The 21108-nt window shown below is 39.9% G+C and overlaps 2 protein-coding genes across 11 annotated transcripts in view; one reads left to right on the forward strand and one right to left on the reverse strand.

The window, feature by feature from the left end:
• SKP2 (S-phase kinase associated protein 2) overlaps positions 1–6783 on the reverse strand; it is a 32884-nt gene extending 26101 nt beyond the window's left edge. The window contains exons 1-2 of the mRNA XM_042951981.1: positions 6545–6783; positions 5773–6044 (exon numbers count right to left, since the gene is read on the reverse strand). Coding sequence (XP_042807915.1) covers positions 5773–6044; positions 6545–6588 — 316 coding nt within the window. The 5' untranslated portion in view covers positions 6589–6783. The remainder of the gene's footprint in view (positions 1–5772; positions 6045–6544) is intronic.
• A 124-nt stretch (positions 6784–6907) lies between these two features.
• LMBRD2 (LMBR1 domain containing 2) overlaps positions 6908–21108 on the forward strand; it is a 45691-nt gene continuing 31490 nt past the window's right edge. For all 10 annotated transcript variants that reach the window (XM_042952007.1, XM_042952014.1, XM_042951993.1 and 7 more), the window contains exons 1-3: positions 6908–7264; positions 20052–20278; positions 20531–20628. In XM_042952007.1, the coding sequence (XP_042807941.1) occupies positions 20105–20278; positions 20531–20628 (272 nt within the window). In that variant the 5' untranslated portion in view covers positions 6908–7264; positions 20052–20104. The remainder of the gene's footprint in view (positions 7265–20051; positions 20279–20530; positions 20629–21108) is intronic.

Below are 21108 nucleotides of genomic sequence, written 5' to 3' on the forward strand. Positions count from 1 at the left end.
CTGCTATGCAGAGGCAAGAAGCCTGAAGACAAAAACCCAGGACGAAAAGATAATGTACCTGGGTCAGTACACGAGTAGTTTGTGAAATGGGAGGTGGGAGGAGTGCAGAAGAACACACAAGTGCGACAAGGCCACACAACTAGCAAGTGGCAGGGTGGGAATTCAAACCCAGGTCTGACTCCAAATGATGTCCTTTCTACCACAGGATGCTCTAACATCCCACACTCTCCCCTGTTCTAAGTGCTTGATGCTCTACAAGACGGAGGAAGGTAAGAATTCAACCTGACTTACAATGCGAAGAGAACTCAATCAGGGCTAGGGAGGGAGGGCTGGCAGGGAGAGGGAGTAAAACAAAGATGCTAAGAGTTATTAAGCAGGCTGGCTCCCGAAGGGAAGGAACGAAGGCCAAGGAAATGCACGGCCCCAGCTGGCAGCCAAGTCCCCAGGACTCCCTCAGTTGATCACAGGACATGGACCTTAGGGCCCCTTGCTAGAGGTGCCGAAGCCTGAGACTGGCTGCTGTATAAGCAGATGGGGCAGAAGTCTGTCTTCCAGCTCCAGCGGCTGGTATCCAGGCTTGTGATATGCTTAATCTAATTTTACTTGCCATACTTAATTCTCCAAACATCAGCCATCTGTTTCCTGGATTCCTGACTCCTCTGCTGCCTGGTCTGTTTGCCTGAGCGGATGGGAGAGTCCAGAGCAGGACTTTCCTCCACTCACCTCTTCTACACCCCGAAGGCTGCACACCAGCCCTGCACAGAAAAGGAAACAATTATTTAAGCCCACGGCCACCAGTCTTCAACTACACAAAGGCTGTTAAACACACTTTGGAGCCACGAAGGGGTGAAAACTGGCCAGATTCACAAACCTGCTGGCTGTCACCCTCAGCCACCATCATTTCCACTTACCCTTCACATGCAAACCCAGCTGTCCAAGTCTATAACTTCGCCACTGCCCATGCCTCAAACTCCTCTGGGGAGAGCGGCTTATTGAAGAGTTTTCTATGTATGAAATCTTTGTAGTATAGGTTACTCATCTTTTTTTTTTTTTTTTAATGTGTTCATTTATCTTTGAGACAGAGAGACAGAGCATGAGCAGGAGAGGGGCAGAGAGAGGGGGAGACACAGAATCCGAAGCAGGGGGCTCGAACTCACAGACTGTGAGATCATGACCTTAGCCGAAGTCGGACGCTTAACCGACTGAGCCACCCAGGCACCCCTATAGGTTACTCAACTTCCTTGCAATATTTATTTCTTGGAACATCACCCACACTCAGATTCAAATTAAAATTCCAAATCTTAATCATAAACAAACTCTTGACTCTCAAAACTGCTCCTCTCCTTCAGCATGGATAAACAAATTAGACTTGAAGGATAAGCCAGCACTCACACCTCCCGTTTCTTATATTTAAGGGTGGGGGCTCACTTCACATTTGCTTGTGTTAGCTTGTTTTAAGTATTAACAATCTATGCTTCCTTTCTGAAAAACCACAAACATTCTGCCAAGCAAAACACAGTAAAACAAAAGCAGGGTCCCAAATGATCCCCTCAGCCCCAGAACCCTCTACTTCTGTAAGAAACTTGCTCAACTCTGAAATGTGGGGAGAGTGGAGAAACCATGGAAATTAGGATTTGGAGAATAAGGTAAAGTATATACACTCTCTAAGAGGTCTGAGAGGAGGTCTTTTGCCTGTTACGTTCACTGCTGTATTAGTAACCTCTAGAATGCTCAGTATTAATTACTGGCTGCATGAATAAATGAAAGGAAGCTGCGGGGCAAAGAGATGCCTCATAGGGCCCTATAAAGGCTCTTGCAGAGCTGAGTTTTGGGAGCCGGGGGCTGAGATTCATTGGTGAGTCATGAAATCAATTCAGTTGAAGCAGCCTTGTTTTGAAAGAATGGAATGGAACACAATAGGAAGTATCTTAGCAAGGGGAATTACAGTTTTGTGAGATTTCTGTTTCAGGCACACACCCAGCATCGCAATGTAAAATATATTTATTACTGGTTTAAAAAAAAAAAAAATTGGAGGAAAAATGTTTGCCTGTGAGCATTAAAAAGCATATTCCCGGGCTCAAGGCAGGACTTCTTGGATCTGAATCTCAGGAATTTTGCACTTTGAACAAGTTCCTTTGGGGATATCAGCAGACACTAAACTTTAGAGTCTCCAGTCTGAGAACCACCGCAGGCTCTGGAATGTCAAGCAGTTTAACAGCCCTGGGAAAGCTAATCAACAAATTAGTTCAACGGTGTTTTCACTGTGTTTCACTGTTTTCACTGGGGCGGAGGGTAGGGAGAAAAGGGACCAAGACAGGCATTTAATGACATGAATAAAATGAAGTTGTCCTGTTTGGGCTTGTTACTGACCCCGCTACTGGGCCACTTACTTCCAATTCCTTCCATACACTCACCCCGAGGGCAAAACAGACCTGTCCTGATACAGCGTTTGTCACACAGTTTTTATCTTCCAAAATAAAAAGATGAGGAGGATTTAGTTGCCAGATGTGTATGAGTCTGGCTGGGGGCCTGCAGGGAGACTGCTGAGGGAGGAACCAGGAAAAACTCCCAGCCCAGGGCCACTGTCACCAGATCCCTACATAAAGCAGGTGTGGCTTATTCTGCCCTAATCCTGGCAGAGCCATTAGCCACCTGTCTTGACAACTGCAGACAAAACTCCCTGGAATGATGATCCAGAGAGAGAGAGAGAGAGAGAGAGAGAGAGAGACAGAGACAGAGAGACAGAGACAGAGAGAGAGACAGAGACAGACAGACAGACAGAAAGACAGACACTGGAGGCCCACTGGGAATCCTCTACCCAGCTGTCTCTCATCCTGCATCAGGGAATCCACCTCTCCACACTCCATACCAATTAGCCAGTCTATATTGTGTGCAATTCCACACACATAGGATGTAGATTATTAGTTTTCATTCCTGCCTCTCCCTTAGGTAGTAACAAACATAAAAATAAAACATTGTTTTTTCTCTTCTTGCTTCAGGCATATATATTTGAGGTCAGTTTTAACAATGTAGACGTATTGAGTGGGCCATTTCCAGATCTTTCCCTCTCCTCAGAGCCTCCACTTTTGCTGAGTGGAAGGAGGAAGATTGTCCACGTCCACTGGGAATCACCCTGGAAGCCCTTCTGCACCTGGGAAGCTGTACCTGGTTCAATTTGGCCCAAGGGGTTCCCTTCCTCTGGCCTCCAATTGCACTTATGACCTAGACTACTCATTGGATGCTAGTGTTTTGGTCGCCATCTTCTGCCGTGAGCTTCTCTTAGGGTGTGTTGTCTTTCTCCTCAACTTGACTTGCAATGTCCTACAAGCCAGCAACCATCCCTTAATCTCTCTTGTTTCCACAGTGCCTTGCTTAACAATGACTTTTTTATTTATACATCCCTATCTCTGTGTATGAATGCAGAAGGACATACAGGAATCACACTGAATGTTTAAAAGCAACTGGCCCTGGACAAGTTAATCAAAATATGCTCATCTTAGCAGAAATGTGGTGTCTGTCACCACATTTGGTTGGTCAAACACCAAATTGCTAGTGCTACACTCCAGACGCTAAAAATAACAGAAGCATTAAATTCTGAAAGAAAAAATTCTGTACTAACCAGGTCAGGCTAACAGGACTAAGGACAAAAGAAAAAGTGAAGTAGCTTCCCAAATGAGTGTCAGAAATTTTGTTGACCAAATTAACTGGATTTACTTATTGTGTATTATGTGCACACAACATGCTAAGAGCTTTGTGGGCACTCTTTCCCTTAATCCTCACAGCGACCTATGAAGTGGGTATTATTATTCTATTTCACAAAGAAATGAAGGCAAAGAGAGCTCAAATAACTTCCCAAGGTTGGTAAATAGCAGAATTAGGATGCAAAGCCAGATCTGTCTGACTTGATCACAATCCTTTATTGCCTTTCTAATTAATTCACCCCCTCCCCTGATGTAGATTTCCAGACGATAACCTGTAGGTTCTCATTCCTAACGAAAGGGTCAATACCCCAAAACAACAGATTTTTTAAAGCAAAGCAAACAAACAACCAACCCTTTTTCAAAGATAGTCAAATGGGAGGACTAAGGAATATACTTATTTACCCCGGCTCTGTAAGACTTCGTCTTCAATATTTCTTTAATCTGTCTCTTCTTCTCTGCTATCACCCACCCAATTCCTGTTTAGCCTCTGATCACCTCTTCTACAGACTACCTCAATGGCCTAATTCTGTCAACTCTAACGTCAGAATCTATCCAGAACGTGACACTTATTACTACCCCCATACCTCTTAACAAATCTCTAAATTTCTACCCTTGACCACCTACAGTTTAATCCCATCAATGTGTCCTTTTAAAAGGTCACATCACAACTCTGCTCAATACCAGCTCTAGCCTTATCTCCCACTACTCAACCCTTAGCTCATTCCACACATGTCTTCCTTCTTCCTTGAGCAAACATGACATGCTTCTGCCCCAAGGTCTTTGCACTGACTATGCCCTCTGCTTGGAACCCGTTTCTCCAAGATATTTGCGTGGCACATTCCTCACACTTAATGCCTTTACTTAAAAAGCTCATGTCTCAGTGAAGCTTCCCTTCAATACCCTGTTTAAAACTGCAATCCATATTCCCACCCCAGGACTTCCAATCCCTTTCAACTTGTTCTATGTTTGTTTTTGGCCATGGCATTTATTACTTTCTAACATTCTACATATCACATTTATTATGTCTGTTGCATCCTCTCTCTCCAACAGAAGCTTCCTGAGATCAGGAATGTTTACATTGTTTGTTGCCGAATCCCGAACAATCCCTAACACCTAGAACAATGCCTAGCACATAGTAAGTGCTCAGCAAAAATGTGCTGGCTTAATGTTTTTAATACCTTCTAGCAAGAAACAGTATTATTGCACTACCTTTACCCTATGGCCTTCTGTACTCTTGGGGCTCTGATCCACTCTGGGAGGCACATGCTGATCTGTTTGAAAAGCCTGGAGACGGGGAGCTATCAAAGCCAGAAATGATATGGTGAGTTCTACATTTCAGTCAGTCTGCTCTAGCTCTGGGGATGGATCTGCAGAGGATAAGCCTGGAATTATGAGCCATTCCAATATTCAGGCAAGAGATAATGAGAGCTTGAAAAACATCCTGGAGACAAGAGGGAAAGATTCAATGATTGGCTGGATGCTGGAGGATGGCAGAATGGGACTGACCCTCAGGTTTTTGGCTGGGTGACTGAACACATAATGCTGGCAGTAATGTAGACACAGCATACCAGAAGAATCCCACTTGGGAGGGACCTGGGGAGAGAAGTCCCTACACATAGTTAACATTCACTTTAGCAGTTCTTTGGAAATCACTAAAGCAAATATGGCCAAAAAACAAAACAACAATAACAAAAAACCCCAAAACCCTCAACCAAGGCTACAGAGCAGAATATAAACAACAATAACAAAATCCTACAAGATTATTGGTTATGTTCCCATTTATCAGTAGCACTGAGCTGGCCTTTGAACATGCAGATTCACTTCAAAGTTAAGAGGTAGGTATGTCTTCTCCTGGGTTAAAATTTCACATGGGTTAAAAGTCAACTGTGCATCTAAAAATATATATCTACCAAGATTCCTGCAGATTTGTGAAAATGACTTGTCCCACTTTTTTGGAAAATGACTTCAGAAGTAGGCAATTTTGAAAATGTGCCATCCTAAAGATCACTAAACAAAGATTACCAATAAAGTAGTTCAATACACCTCTTATGTGACCGCCAGTTTACCTTACCTGGAAAGCTGTCTCTATTTAGTTTAGGTCTGCGGACTATCACAAAATCCTTGTCATTCCCCTTGCTCTTCAGCCGTTTTCGTGGGGGGCTCTGAGGGTGGCCCAGGTTTGAGAGCAGTTCCTGGGGGATATTCTCACTGTCCACCTCCTCTTTCTCCAGGGCGGAGACCCCCATGCCTGACAGCAGTTCAGAAGTCTTGCTAGAATCCCATCCCCATGTGAAGCTGGTAGTAACGTTGCTACCCTGGTCAGGAATCTCCTGGAGGTGTTTCCTGCAGAAATGCACAAAAGCCCCCCCCGACCCGGCCCGTTCCTTTCAAAAACACACCCGAGTAATTAAAAGATAGGCCTAAATGAAACCGCAAGTTATGCAATGCAGAAAACTTTCACAGTGGCTCACAAAATTGCATATCTTAAGCGCCGGCGGCGAGTTTCCAAGTAGGAAAGAGAAAATAACCAAGCAAATCAAAAAGGCTTTTTGATTTACGATCACGTAGAAGGCCTTGAGAATGTCTTAAAGTGGAGGGAATAGACAAGAGGGAAAGCAATCATACAGCGACTGAAAATAGCAGGAAAGCTCAGTAAGGGAAGTCAAATAAAACCGCACACTGATCACCGCACTAAAGCATCCAGCCATCCACGCTTTCCCAAAGGGGCTAAGCAACTATTCACTCTACAGCATTAGTAACAATATTAGCAAGTAGCATTTTTCGCGGCCTAAAACAATTAAGACGGTACATGCACGCTCTGCCCCCTTTTGCAATCCGTTTACCTGTGCATGGCGTCCACAAGTTCTGGAGTTTTAAATGAGTGCATTAATTGCAGAACTGTCCGCCACCGGGATTCCCGCTTTGGCACGCGGCGGCTCGCGGCGTGCAGCTTCGACCCCCAGCAGCAAGACCCGCGAACTCTAGCAACGTTCCATCCTCACCGCGCGCGCAAGGCTCTTCTACTCGCTCTCCTCCGCCGCGGCCGTCTGCAGCCCCGCTGCCTGCTGGGAACTGTAGTTTCAGCGCTGACTTGTAGTCTAGCAGGCTCTCCGCTACTTCCTTCCTGGCTACTTTACCCGCCTTTGAGATACCCACAACCCCCTGCGGCTGGGGGCTGGGCGACCCATGGGGTAGGCGGGGAAACGGAAGTGGGCGGCGCTCAGGCTGCCTGGGAAATGTCAGCCTCTTGACTGGGGACGGGTTTTCCTTACGGCGGAGCCTGCGGGCCTTCTAGTGATCGTCACCGCCGTCGCCTCGGAGAGTGGGTCCCAAATCCTGGACGATTGCGGCCGACGCGGGGTTTCCCGGTCCTTCCAGACACTGTCTGGCGAGATCGGACCGTGAGCCCGATGGGGAGAGCGTGAGGCACTGTGGGGTCGAGGGTCTGAGGCCGAGAGCAAGCGGAGATCGAGAGGACCACGGAGACCCCGGTCACCCGCCGCCACGGGCCTAACTAAGTTCCCGGTCACGGAGAGGAGGTGGTAGCCCGGCCCGCTGGCCAGGTGAGAGGATGGGGGCCGCGGGCGTCACATGTGCTGTCCCCTCCTCCGGGAAGCTGCTTCCTTCATTGGGGAGAGGGTGACCCTTAGCACCGGTCTGCGGACAGGATCCTTTCCTCAACAGTGAAACAGGCAGTAATGATATCGGGGGTCATCTCGAAGGCTTGGCGTGAGGGTCAAGTCAGATAACGCTTGTGAAAGCGTCTTGTAAACAAAAGCGCTGTTCGAACGAGAGGCGAGGCGGTGTTTTAATTTCAGGTGAGCAGACCAGTGGTTCCTGTGTGCAGTGGGAAGGCTGCGCATACCCTTTCAGCCTTGACGAATTTCATGAATGTTAGCAAGGGAACGAATACGGTGACTGTATGTTTGCAGAGGGCTTTATAGCGCAACTCTCGGGGCCACGAGCAGGGCCATTCGGTTCTTAAGACCGGCTGCGTCTGGTTGCGTCGCCGTCTGAAAACAAGCTGCTTTTAGCCTGTCTCGGCAGAGAAGAGTTTGGGGGCAGCTAGAGGAGGGAGTGTGCCATGTTCCAGATAGGATGACCATGCGAAATCTGTTGTGCACACTATACCATAATTGTGACCCTTGGAAAACATTGGAAGAGAGAAGGGGAACAAATTCCAACCCTAATAAAAATGGAGAGGATTTATAAAGTTCGGAAGTAAGCAGGCCCGCGTCATCACAAAAATTAATATTGGAGTATTACTTCGGTATGCTGGATGACTTACCTTAAAAAATAGTATGACATACCATTAAAAAAATGATTCGCTTTTTGTTGGATTTAAACCTAAAACCTATCTTGTCCAGGTATGTGTTTGTTTCAGGCTTGGTGCTTAGCTTGAAAAGTGACTACTTCTTGATTGAGTAAGGTATTCACGAACCTTTAGTTTTTTCTTGAAAGTAAGCGAAATTGGCCTATAGAAGGGATATGCTCACAAATTAATTTTGCCTTAAACTATGTGAAGATACTAGGTTGAATTGTCACAACTCATTAAACTGATGTTACAGAAAATATTTTTAAATGCAATATTCTGATTTTTTATATAAAGCTACCTTTATGTTACTTTGGCTAAGGAGAAAGCAGTTGCCCTGGGTTGGAATCTACATCCTTTCCCTTAAGTTGGCAACTCATTAGAAAAAATAATTTTGTCAAAAAAAGTTATAGTCTCCTTCAAGAAAGACAGAGGGAATGTTTCTGGAGGAGAAAGAAAACAAGAAAATAATATGTCGTGATGAGAATAAACAAAATTTTGAGATATAAAGTAGATCGTATAGATAGGAAGATCTAATGGGATGATTTTAAATTTAAAGATGAGAAATTTCTAGTGGTAGGATTTAGCAAGGATTTACCTAGGAACTAGGGAACATTTCTAGTTGTCAGAATACGTTTTATATCTGAATTGGTGGACAGGAGGTCCTCTATAGGATTTCAAAAAGAGCCTTTCAACTTTGAAAATCTGTCTTCAAATTCTGTAATAGATATCTTACCAACAGTTTGCCCTGGCAACAGAAAAACATTAGCTTGCTGAAATAGGAATCATTTTTTTCCGCATGTCTTATAATCATGGATGTTTTCTATCTAAGTAAATAAAAGTTTAAATTGGTACAGGTGTCTGATATAAGGAATTGTGTCCATTGAAGAGATGAGATTATCAGCTACATATATAATTGCTGTCTGGTCTCTTCAAGAATTGCATGTAATTGCTACTGATATGGATTATTTTTTTCCCCTGATTAATTGTATTTGTTTAATCTTGCTCAGCATGCCCCATGCCCCATTTTAGTGGAGAGGTGTGACTGTATTCCTAAAACTAGAATTACTAGATCATTATCTAGGATAGATGAATTATAATTGTTTTATCTCTGGAAATGACATCAGAGTAAGTAGTGTTTAGTACTGTTTGGAAGTTTGAGATGGAATACAAAGTGACTTTGGAGCTCCTGGGTGGCTCAGGTTTGATTTCGGCTTAGGTCATGACCTCATGGTTGTTGAGATCCAGCCTGCATCAGGCTCAGTCAGCCCTGGGCATGGAGCCTGCTTAAGATATTCTCTCTCTGTCTCTCTCTCTGTCTCTGTCTCTCTCTGTCTCTCACCCTTCTGTCCCCTCTCTGTGCATTCCCCACTCTCTCAAAAAAAAAATACAAAGTAACTTTGTAAATTGGGAAAGTGTTTATTGTAAAAGGGACAAGATAGTCAATATTAATGAAGGCACAGGAGAGGCCAAAAAAGACTGGAAACTACACTTGACAATAAGATATATAAATAAATAAATAAATAAATAAATAAATAAATAAATAAATGTATATATGTTCAGTAATATATTAATGTTCTTTTTGAAAATGAAATATGACAAGAGATTGTATTTAAATAGAAGAGTGATGTGCTTTTTTCTTAGTTCCATCATAGCATGAAATCTTAAAGATTTCTTTAATTTTTTTATATTATTTAGCTTAAGGGAACAAAAGACTAACAACAATTACATAGCAAGAAGTTTCTACCTGCCATCAAATTTCAAAAGGATCCTTTTCCCTCCATTAATTTTAAAGTAAATCTTTCGATCTCTGTAGTTTGATGTTTTCTGTGATGGACAGATTGGGGCAAGAACAAAAGGGTTCTTTCCCTATTCTGATTTGCTCTGTTTTCTTTTCTACCTTCCTCATGTAGATTAACAGTCTTAAGTAATAGCAGTCTTACCTGAAGGTAAAAATTCTTAGTTAATTCTATATTAAACATGACTTTTCTAGCATTCTATCTTGATATATGTAAAGGAACAATTAATAGAATGTTTCTTGTTTACTATGAAATGGAGCAAAAGAAAGCATTTAAACAATTTAAATTGCATTAAGTATGTCTGGATTCAAAGAGACTCTGTAGTATCCATGTTGTAGTTAGAATGTGTAGGTTTGAATCCCAGCTTTGCTACTCACTGACTGGGAATGTGGACAAACTACTTACTCTATGTACCCTTTTCTGTTCTATAAATAAGGATATTTATAGTCCTTTCTTATGAGGTTGTGAGGTCTAATTTGATAAAGTATGTTAAGTGCTAGCATAATGCTTGGAATCCAGTAAACTCATACTCAATGTTAGCTATTGTTGTTGTTGTTTTTAATTACTTTAGTAAGAAGGATTCTAAGGGGTCACTGGGGTGGCTCGGTTGGTTGAGCCTCCAACTTTGGCTTGGGTCAGGGTGTCACAGTTAGTGGGTTCGAGCTTGCACGGGGCTCCCTGCTGTCAGCCCAGAGCCTGCTTGGGATTCTCTGTCCCCCCCTCTCTCTGCTCTTTCCCTGTTTATGTTTTCTCTCAAAACTACATAAACTTTTTTTTTAAAGGATTCTAAGGATTATTCTTTAATTACCAAAATAAGTCTTACAATCTCTTTACCTGAAATCTTTAAGAATCCAATACAATTCCAATTGTTTTCTTCTTACCTGCTTACATGGTTACTCACTCTCTCTCTCTCCCATGCCTTACCAAAAGTTAAGCACTTTGTACGCATCTGTCTTTCTTCAGAAGGGCTTGTCACACTTTGGAATTCAGCTTACCTGGTTGATTTGGCAACTCAGCTCATTTTTTGAAAATGACTTCAAAAAATATTACAACTGTTTTTATTTTTAGAGTAGGAGCCACATTCTCTTGTGGTATATCCTAAACTGAATTCTCCCTGTACATCTCCCTGAAATCTTTAAACATGGAATAATGGTTATATTTCAAAGATTTAATTTTTTATTGGTGGTAGAGAATTGTTGACTTTCATCACTCCATCTAGTTCTGATACTTTCAATTTTTCATTATTAAGATGTTGAGTTGCCTCCTAGTTTTTATTATTTTACATATCTGAATAAAGACACATTTAAATTTACACAATCTGAGCCTGATGAATCACTAGGTTCTAGCTAGAAATCTTTCATTCAGTTTTGGAACCTTAGGTTTGGACAAAATATTTGTGTTCTGTTGCTACTACAAATCTTTCCTGCCATCTTCCCTTCTTCTCTTTTCCTTTTCTTTCTCTTTCTTTTTGAAAATATTTAGGATGCTTCAAATTCCAAAATTTTCTTAACCTGTAAATTTTCCACTTAAATTTAGCCTAAAAAAACCTATCAGCCATAAAGTTCTTGGGAAACAGCACCCCAAGTCAGTAACAATAACAAGCTAATTATGAAAGGCATTTGAAAGGGATTGTATGAGATCTTGATACTTGTTCAAAGACTGAATTGGATTTTAAATGTTTAAGACTTTAGAACTGGTATTTTGAAAGGGAGACTATGTCTGGATTTCAAGTACTAAAATTTGATTGAATGAATGAATTGGCGTTTTGATTTTGAGTAAAATCTACTTTTGCTGCTGTTGGTGTTCATGCCACCCTGTGACAGCTTTAAATCTCCTGTTCAATTTCTAATCACATGGAACTGAATTTTGATTTGCCTCCAAATTTTTGCATATTCTTCACTCATTTTTGTCATTTAGCCTAAACGTGTTATTTTAATATTTGAAGAATACTACTGGAAGGACCACTTTTGTGGGTGGAGGCACATTTCCTCTTTTGTCCTTGGAGTATATTTTTGCACAGCTGTACATGGTTGCAGGTCAGCAGATGATCCATTTTTATCTACCTCCACTTTGATCATGTTCCTAGGAGAATGTCATTGTCTTTCTACATGACATTGCCATGTCTTATACACCTTCTTGACATGGTTCTGTCCCTTCACAACAGACAGATGAAGGGGTGTTTGGGCTACTTTGTAGACCTATGGAGGTAATCCCAATTTGTTAAGAGAGGCAAGGGGAGCAATTTCTTGGAGCGAAAATCATTTTTTGTTTTATAGGAATGAGGATGGGCTCAGGCTGTGGTAACCACAGAGAATGAGAAGCAAAAAGCATTTGGTATCCATATTTTGGTGGGGGAGGAGACTATAGGGTATAAAGCTATGCTTTGAGACTGTTGAAGCAACTGGTTATCCTCTAGAAGCACATGATATAAAGGAGGTGGAGATTAGCAAATAGCATTTATTGAGGATCTATTCTGGGCCTCGAACTCCTATTTGGTGTTTCACTTTTGTATCTCCTTTGATCTTCATAGCAACCTGCATGAGGTTATCCTCACTTAACAGCTTAAATTGTATAAAGTTATGCAATTATTAAATTGAGTTGGGATTTGGAACCCAGGTTTATCACAGTACAATAAAACATTTGTATTTTAAAATAGCTGTAACTTTAGACACCCAGCACCGCAGCAGAATTTTTCATTTTCTATTTGCTGTGTGTTTTACCTTCATATTACTACACTGATTTTTAACTAATGTTAAAATTACAAAATAATACTTTATTTGAAATTAAAAACACATAACACAAAAGCACAAAGAAGAAAATAGAAATCATGTCTTTATCATTTTAGGACAGCCACTGTTAGCATTTTGATGTATATTTGTCCATGTGTTTCTTATGTGCACTTCCTCGGACCTCACCCCTGTCCCTTTGCCATCTCTAAAGTGCCCCTGTGGATCTCACTTTTCTTCCAGACTGGGGAATCTGGTGGCTTCTTTGAATCACAGCCTGTAGTGGAGTGTTGCTGTTCTGTAGTCCTTGACTCATGCACAGATCCCTGCTCCCATCAGTACGGACAGGTTTGCAGGATTAGTGATTTATGAAACCCTTGGCTTCTTTTTTCAAAAGGGCAGTGGACAGCAATGAGACTGGTGGACGCTTTTGAGACTTCCTAGACAAACATTTAAGTTGTTGCTATGTTTTCATGTTTAAATAATGCTGCCATGAAAGATAATATCATAGATCAATTTTTGTTCAGGTTTTGGGTTTTCTTTAGGTTATTTGAAGAGGGATTGCTAGGACAAAGGATATGTACCTTTCTAAAGGTATCTGATACATATCGCCAAATTGCTGTACTCCTTGGTTGTGAGGTTTTTTTACTAAACCAAACCTGAGTTGTCTAATCTATATTTTTATTAGATTTTAATTGATAGTTATTTTATTAATTGAACATACAGATAACTAGATCAGATGGGGAATAAGGTGTGCCTCTAGCTTTGAACACAAAATTATTGAGCTGAAATAACCAAAACAGGATATAGGGATTCGTAAAGAACCTTGAAAAGTGCTGTCATTCTAGACTGAAAAAAATAATTCCTCACTTGAATTTAGGTACAGGTCAAAGTCATGGACTTTGAAACTATTATTTTCTCACCTAAGATTAGGGAAACCCCAATTTTCATCTCCAGTTTAATGGGGCCCTTAGGCCTAACCTTGTGCCATAACAAGACAACAGGAGTTCAGGTTGAACAGAATGGACGGTGTGGTAAACAGAATAATAGACCCTAAAGGATATGTATGCCTTAATCCTTGGAACCAGTAAATATGACTAGATTATCCATATTGTCCCAGTGAGATCAAATAAGCCCTTGAAAGCAGAGTTTTCTCCCCCGAGAGTAGAAGAGAAAGTCCAAGATTCCTGAGAGGATTTGACAAACCATTGCTGTCTCTGAGGTACATAGGGCCACATGCAAAGACTGAAAGAGGCCTCTGGAGCTAAGGGTAAATGCCATCTGACGGCCAACAAGGAAATGGCGATCTCAGCTCTAAAACTATAACAGACTGAATTATGTCAACAGCCTGGATGAACTTAGAAGTACGTTCTTCCCCCAGAGTCTCCAGAGAGGAACACAGACCTGCTGACACCTTGCTTTTGATCTTGAGAATTCAGTTGAGCCAACTTGTGCCTGGACATCTGACCCACAGAAACTATGATATAAGGGTCTTGTTTTAAGCCTCTGAGTTTATAGGAATTGTTTATAGCAGGAATAGGAGACTAATACACTGAGAATGGAAGAGATAGAACCAAACCATTTATTACTAGAATAAGGGATCCATAGTTCTGTTTATTCATCTATAAGATTTTAAAGTGCAATCGAATCAGACTGAAAAATTGACAGCTACTGTAAAAAAATATTAGTAGCTTGTGGTAAGTTTATAACTGATTTTCTTGTTTGCCTATGCCAATAATCTTATAATTCATTTTTGTCTTAGTGTTTTCTTTTCCTTTTTTCTTTCAAAAATTTTTTTTAATGTCTATTTATTTTTGAGAGAGAGAGTACAAGCAGGAGAGGGGCAGAGAGAGGGAGGGAGACACAGAATCCGAAGCAGGCTCCAGGCTCCGAGCTGTCAGCACAGAGCCCCAGGCAGACCTCGAACCCACAAACTGTGAGATCATGACCTGAGCTGAAGTCGGTCGCTTAACCAACTGAGCCCCCTCCCCCTGGCACCCCAATGTCTTAAGTGTTTTTCATGCATATTATAATAAATGTAAAATGTGTGAATTGAGTTTTTCCATTAATGTTATGGTAATTTTCAAATGTTACTAGATAATCTTAATATCATTTCTTATACTTCAATAATTTATCATTTGCTTCTGCCGTACTTTAGCATTTCCTTGGTAATCTCTGATATTCAGTCTTTTTTCCATGATTACCATATTCCTTGGACTGGACAATTTCAGGAAAGTAAATATCTCAGTCAAACCATAAAGGGATTTTCAGATAATAACTATGTTACATTTAAATTCACATTGAGTTATATTTGTTTAAAAGCTGGATCTTGAAGATGGTAATGGCTTTCATCAGCACATTCTGCATGGAGTTATCCATTTAATCTATTCTTGAATTACAAATAAGATTTGACCTGCTCTTATTGTGATGGTATAAGTTTTTCTCATAGAAAATGAAATTTGAAATTTTGAGTAGTGGTTAGTAGTGGCAGAGATGTAGTAAGTCTTTGAGTTGTGATAAGTATTTGTAAAATCGGTTTTGAAGAACATAACAAGAGTTTTATGTTGCCTTGGAGTCGGCATTAATAAAAATTATGTATATACTGAAATGTAATGTTTTTATTCACTTATTTATTCATTCATTCAACAAATACTCTTTGAATATCTACTGTATGCTGAATACTATATTAGAGACATGGGATATAGTACTGAATAGTCAAGTCTCTGCTCTCATAAAGTCTGGGAGGTGGGGATGGAGGAAAAGGGCTACAGGGAGAAAATAAATATAAATATACATTATATCAGGTGGATAAGTGCTTTGAAGAAAGATATTGCAGGATATGGTGATAGAGTGATGAAAGAGGGTCAATTTGAGATATTTAAAAAATATGAAAATACTGGTTGAAATACACAAAGGAATGTTTAGTTGAAATACACAAAGGAAGGGTCAGAGAGAGAGAGAGAGACACAGAATCTGAAGCAGGCTCTAGGCTCCAAGCTGTCAGCACAGAGTCAGATGTGGAGCTCCAACTCATGGACCCTGAGATCATGACCTGAGCTGAAGTCAGACACCCAACTGATGTAGCCACAGACGCCCCTTTGCATCACAATCTTGATTCACTATTAAGATATTTATTACTTGGAATAGTGTAGTTAGTCCGTGGACCCAACAAAAATGCCTAAAATTGATTTTACAAAGGTGAACCGAACATGCTGCATTTAGTTAGTAAAGGTAAATTATTTTAAAAGCATAGAGAGAGAAAAAATAAACCATTTGCTGGTGTCTGTATTATCAGCATTTATAATTAAGAATATTTTCAAGTGTTGATGATTACAGGTTTGTAATATAACTTGAAGTCTGGAATTGTCATGTCTCCAACTTTGGTTTTCTTTTTTAACATTATTTTGGCTATTTGGGGTCTTTTCTGGTTCCGTACAAATTTCGGAATTGTTTGTTCTAGCTCTGTGAAGAATGCTGGTGTTATTTTGATAGGGATTGCATTGAATGTGTAGATTGCTTCAGGTAGTATCAGCATTTTAACAATATTTGTTCTTCCAATCCATGAGCATGAAATGTTTTTCCATGAGCATGGAATGTTTTTTCATTTCTTTGTGTCTTCTTCAGTTTCTTTCATAAGCTTTCTATTTTTTTATTATTTTTTTTAACATTTATTTATTTTTGAGACAGAGAGAGACAGAGCATGAACAGGTGAGGGTCAGAGAGAGAGAGGGAGACACAGAATCTGAAACAGGCTCCAGGCTCTGAGCCGTCAGCACAGAGCCCGACGCAGGGCTTGAACTCACGAACTGCGAGATCATGACCTGAGCCGAAGTCGGACGCTTAACCGACTGAGCCACCCAGGTGCCCCAACTTTCTATAGATTTTTTAACCTCTTTGGTTAAGTTTGTTCCTGGGTACTTTATGGTTTTTGGTGCAATTATAAATGGGACCGAGTCCTTGATTTCTATTTCTGCTGCTTCTTTATTGGTATATAGAAATGCCACAGATTTCTGTATGTTGATTTTCATATCCTGTGACTTTGCTGAATTCACATATCAGTTCTAGCAGTTTTTTGGTGGACTCTTGGGTTTTCCACATAGAGTGTCATGTCATCTGGGAAGATTAAAAGTTTGACTTCTTCCTTGCCGATTTGAATGCGTTTTATTTCTTTTAGTTGTCTGATTGCTGAGGCTAGAACTTCCAACATATGTTGAACAATGGGTGAGAGTGGACATCCCTGTTGTGTTCTTGACCTTAGGCAGAAAGCTCTGTTTTTCCCCATTGAGGATGATATTAGCTGTGGGTCTTTCGTAGGTGGCCTTTATGATCTTAAGGTATGATCCTTCTATCCCTACTTTCTTGAGAGTTTTTATCAAGAAAGGATGTTGTATTTTGTCAAATGCTTTTTCTGCATCTACTGAGAGGATCATGTGGTTCTTATCCTTTCTTTTATTAATGTGATGTATCATGTTGATTGATTTGCTGGTATTGAACCAGCCCTACATCCAGGAATAAATCCCACTTAATCATGGTGAATAATTCTTTTAACGTATTGTTGGATTCAGTTTGCTAGTACCTTGTTGATAATTTTTGCATCCATGTTCCATCAGGGAATTTGGTCTGTATTCTCCTTTTTAGTGGGGTCTTTGGTCTTGGAATCAGGGTGATGCTGGCCTCATAGAATGAGTTTGGAAGTTTTCTTCCCATTTCTATTTTTTTTTGGAACAGCTTCAAAAGAATAGTTGTTAACTTTTCTTTAAATATTTGGTAGAATTCCCCTGGAAAGCCATTTGGCCCTGGACTCTTGAGATTTTTGATTACTGACTCAATTTCTTTACTGGTTATGGGTCTATTCATATTTCCTATTTCTTCCTGTTTCAGTTTTGGTAGTTTATGTATTTCTGGGAATTTCTTCCAGATTGACCAATATGTTGGCATATAATTGTTCATAATATTCTCATATTGTTTGTATTTCTATGGTGTTGGTTGTGATCTCTCCTCTTTCATTTGTGATTTTATTTGGATCCTATCCTTTTGATCAAACTGGCTAGGGGTGTATCAATTTTCTAATTCTTTAAAAGGGGCGCCTGGGTGGCTCGGTAGGTTAAGCGTCCGACTTCGGCTCAGGTCATGATCTCACGGTCCGGGAGTTCGAGCCCCGTGTCGGGCTCTGTGCTTACCGCTCAGAGCCTGGAGCCTGCTTCCGATTCTGTGTCTCCCTCTCTCTCCGACCCTCCCCCATTCATGCTCTGTCTCTCCCTGTCTCAAAAATAAATAAACGTTAAAAAAAAAAAAAATCTAATTCTTTCAAAGAACCAGCTTGCGGTTTCGTTGATCTGTTCTGCTGTGTTTTTTTTCTTTCTTTTTTTTAAATTTTGATATCCTTGGTTTCTGCTCTAATCTTTATTATGTCCCTTCTTCTGCTGGTTTTGGGATAAAGAAGATGTGATACACACACACACACACACACACACACACACACACACACTCACACTCTGGAATATTAGCAATCAGAAAGAATGAAATCTTGCCATTTGCAACAATGTGGATAGAACTAAAGTGTATTATGCTAAGTGAAATAAGTGAGTCGGAGAAAGATAAATATATGATTTTTCTCTCATATGTGGAATTTAAGAAACAAAACAGATGAACATAGGGGAAGGGAAGGAAAAAATAAGATAAGAGAGAGAGGCAAACCATAAGACACTTTTAAATACAGAGAACAAACAGGGTTGCTGGAGGGGTTTTGGGTGGGGGGATGGGCTAAATGGGTGATAGGCTTTAAAGAGGACACTTGCTGGGATGAACACTGGGTGTTTTGTATAAGCAATGAATCATTAAATTCTACTCCTGAAATCATTATTACACTATATGTTAACTACCTTGGATTTAAATAAAATTTAAAAATTAAAAACCAATTCTCAAGTGTATGATTTTATTCAATAATCATTGGTAAATTTTTCTACATATAAAATAGGTAACTTCCTTTAAAGAAAATAAGATTTATATAGGTAAATGGAAAAGTGGTAAGTATACATTTGCAAGGGTCAGGGTGCCAAACCCTGTACAGTCGAAAATCTGTGTATAAGTTTTGACTCCCTGGAAACTTAACTGTTTCTAGCCTACTGTTGATTAGAAGCCTTACCTGTAATGTAAACAGCCGATTAATAGATATTTTGTGTGTATGTCTATGTGTGTGTTTTACTGGATGAACTTGACGTTTATTTTATAGTGTGAGTATTTTTTATTGAAGATAATTAGCATACAGCATTATATTAGTTTCAGGTGTATGACATAATGATTCAACATATATTGTATGCATATTATATACTCATAATAAACTAAGCTACAGAAAAGAAAATGTTATTAAGAAAGTCATAAAGAAAAAAAAAAATTAAAAAAAAAAAGGGGCGCCTGGGTGGCGCAGTCGGTTAAGCGTCCGACTTCAGCCAGGTCACGATCTCGCGGTCCCTGAGTTCGAGCCCGGCGTCAGGCTCTGGGCTGATGTCTCCCTCTCTCTCTGCCCCTCCCCCGTTCATGCTCTGTCTCTCTCTGTCCCAAAAATGAATAAAAAACGTTAAAAAAAAAAAAAGAAAGTCATAAAGAAGAGGACATATATTTAAAGTACTGTATTTATCAAAAAAAAAAAAAAAAAATCCATGTGTAAGTGGACCCACACAGCTCAAACCTAAGTTGTTCAAGTGTCAAGTACTGTTTTGTGAAGCAGTAAATAAATAAGAATTTCAAGTCATTAAAGTTGTTAAGACAAGATTAGCACACACACAAAAACAAACTATTTCAAATAAAGGAAATGTTTTCAAATGGTCTTTTTCTTGCTGTTTTTCCCTCTTTTGGAACATTTTAAGTAATGGACTGTGGAAAACTTTATTTTACGAAACGTCTGATTACTTAGGATCTAGTCAATTGTGTATTTGTATAAAACTTCTGTTGGGGCTTATAACTGTAAGGAACAAATTCCAAATGATACTTTTGAAACAGTTCACGTTCAGTATTATTTTGCAATATTTTTAGAAGTAGTATAATTTTCATTAAGATAACTTTTTTCCTGAAGATACAATTTATGTCAAGATTTTAAGATCTGTTTTCAAAAATTGTATATGTATTTGAGAGTAGGAATTATCCTTTTCCTTCTATTTCTTTTTTTTTTTGATGTTTTATTTATTTTTGAGAGAGAGAGAGACTGCAAGTGGGGGTGGAGTAGGGGAGGGAAGGCGGTGGTGGGACAGAGGATCCAAAGCAGGCTCTGTGCTGACAGCAGCAAACCTGATTCCAGGCTTGACCTCATGAACTGTGAGATCATGACCTGAGCCGAAGTGGGACACTCAACCGACTGACACACCCAGGCATACCCTTTTTCCTTCTATTTGTAGTTCAATGTAAAGCCTGACAATTTTCCAAAGAATTAATTAATATGTCAATAAACAAATATTTAGGAAATTTCCAAGTGGTTGTTTATGTTAATGCTACTTTTTTTTTCTTTTCCACTTTACAGATATGATCCAGACCTGCACATGAATGACTTTTGGTTAGAGTGAACATTCAATAATGAGTGGTGCAGCTTTGGGACTCGAGATTGTTTTTGTCTTTTTTCTGGCATTATTCCTACTTCATCGATATGGAGACTTTAAGAAACAGCATAGACTTGTAATTATTGGAACACTGCTAGCTTGGTATCTCTGCTTTCTTATCGTCTTCATACTGCCTCTGGATGTTAGTACGGTAAGAGGTGAAACTGAGTTTTGCAATTTGAAAGGCAATTGTAGTCATACAGCATGTTTGAGATATGTTCTTAAAACAGCTAAATTATATAAGGTCATGCTTAACTTTTTGTATTTAAATCTTACTTTGTGAATTTGATCATTAAAAAACATAACCAGGAAGGTCACTGGTAGATAGGTTGATACCCCCCAGTATCCCTTAACTCTGTAACCTTCTGATTTTCATTTTTAAACCATGTGTTCGTTGATTTAGACAATATACAACCGGTGTAAGCATGCAGCCGCAAACTCAAGCCCTACCGAGAACAGCAACATTACAGGATTCCACGCAACTGCTACCCCAGTTCCAAGGTATTTTCTTCCTTTTTTTTTTTTCTTTTTCTTTTTTTAAATAGTGTAGAGGAAAAATTACTTTAATATTGTCTATTCTTACCATTCGGGATTTAAATTTATAAAGTTTATCTTCTTTTTCTACTCATCCCCCACTCCTCTCCCATCCTTTGCTAGTAGACTTTTAATTACATTGTATTCTATTTAAATGTAAAGCTTAAATAAATTTTACATATTTATTGGTGCACGAGGCCTTTCAGTAGATGCTAAGAAGAAACTTGGAGAAGACCTGATTTTTTTAGCCCTGGTTCTACCTCTTACTAAGAATGTGACTTCCAATGGCTTTTTTTTTTTCTTCTCAGCCTCTCTCTAGTCTAAAAAAACCTTCATTTTCTCTTTTGCCTGATTTACAAGGTTGTATAAGGGGATTATTCTGTATGTAGGATGTTCTTTTCATATTGTGCATCCTTTGAAACCATTATAGTTTTAGACCGAGAATGA

The sequence above is a fragment of the Panthera leo genome, chromosome A1 (assembly GCF_018350215.1).
Source record: "Panthera leo isolate Ple1 chromosome A1, P.leo_Ple1_pat1.1, whole genome shotgun sequence".
Taxonomy (NCBI): domain Eukaryota; kingdom Metazoa; phylum Chordata; class Mammalia; order Carnivora; family Felidae; genus Panthera; species Panthera leo.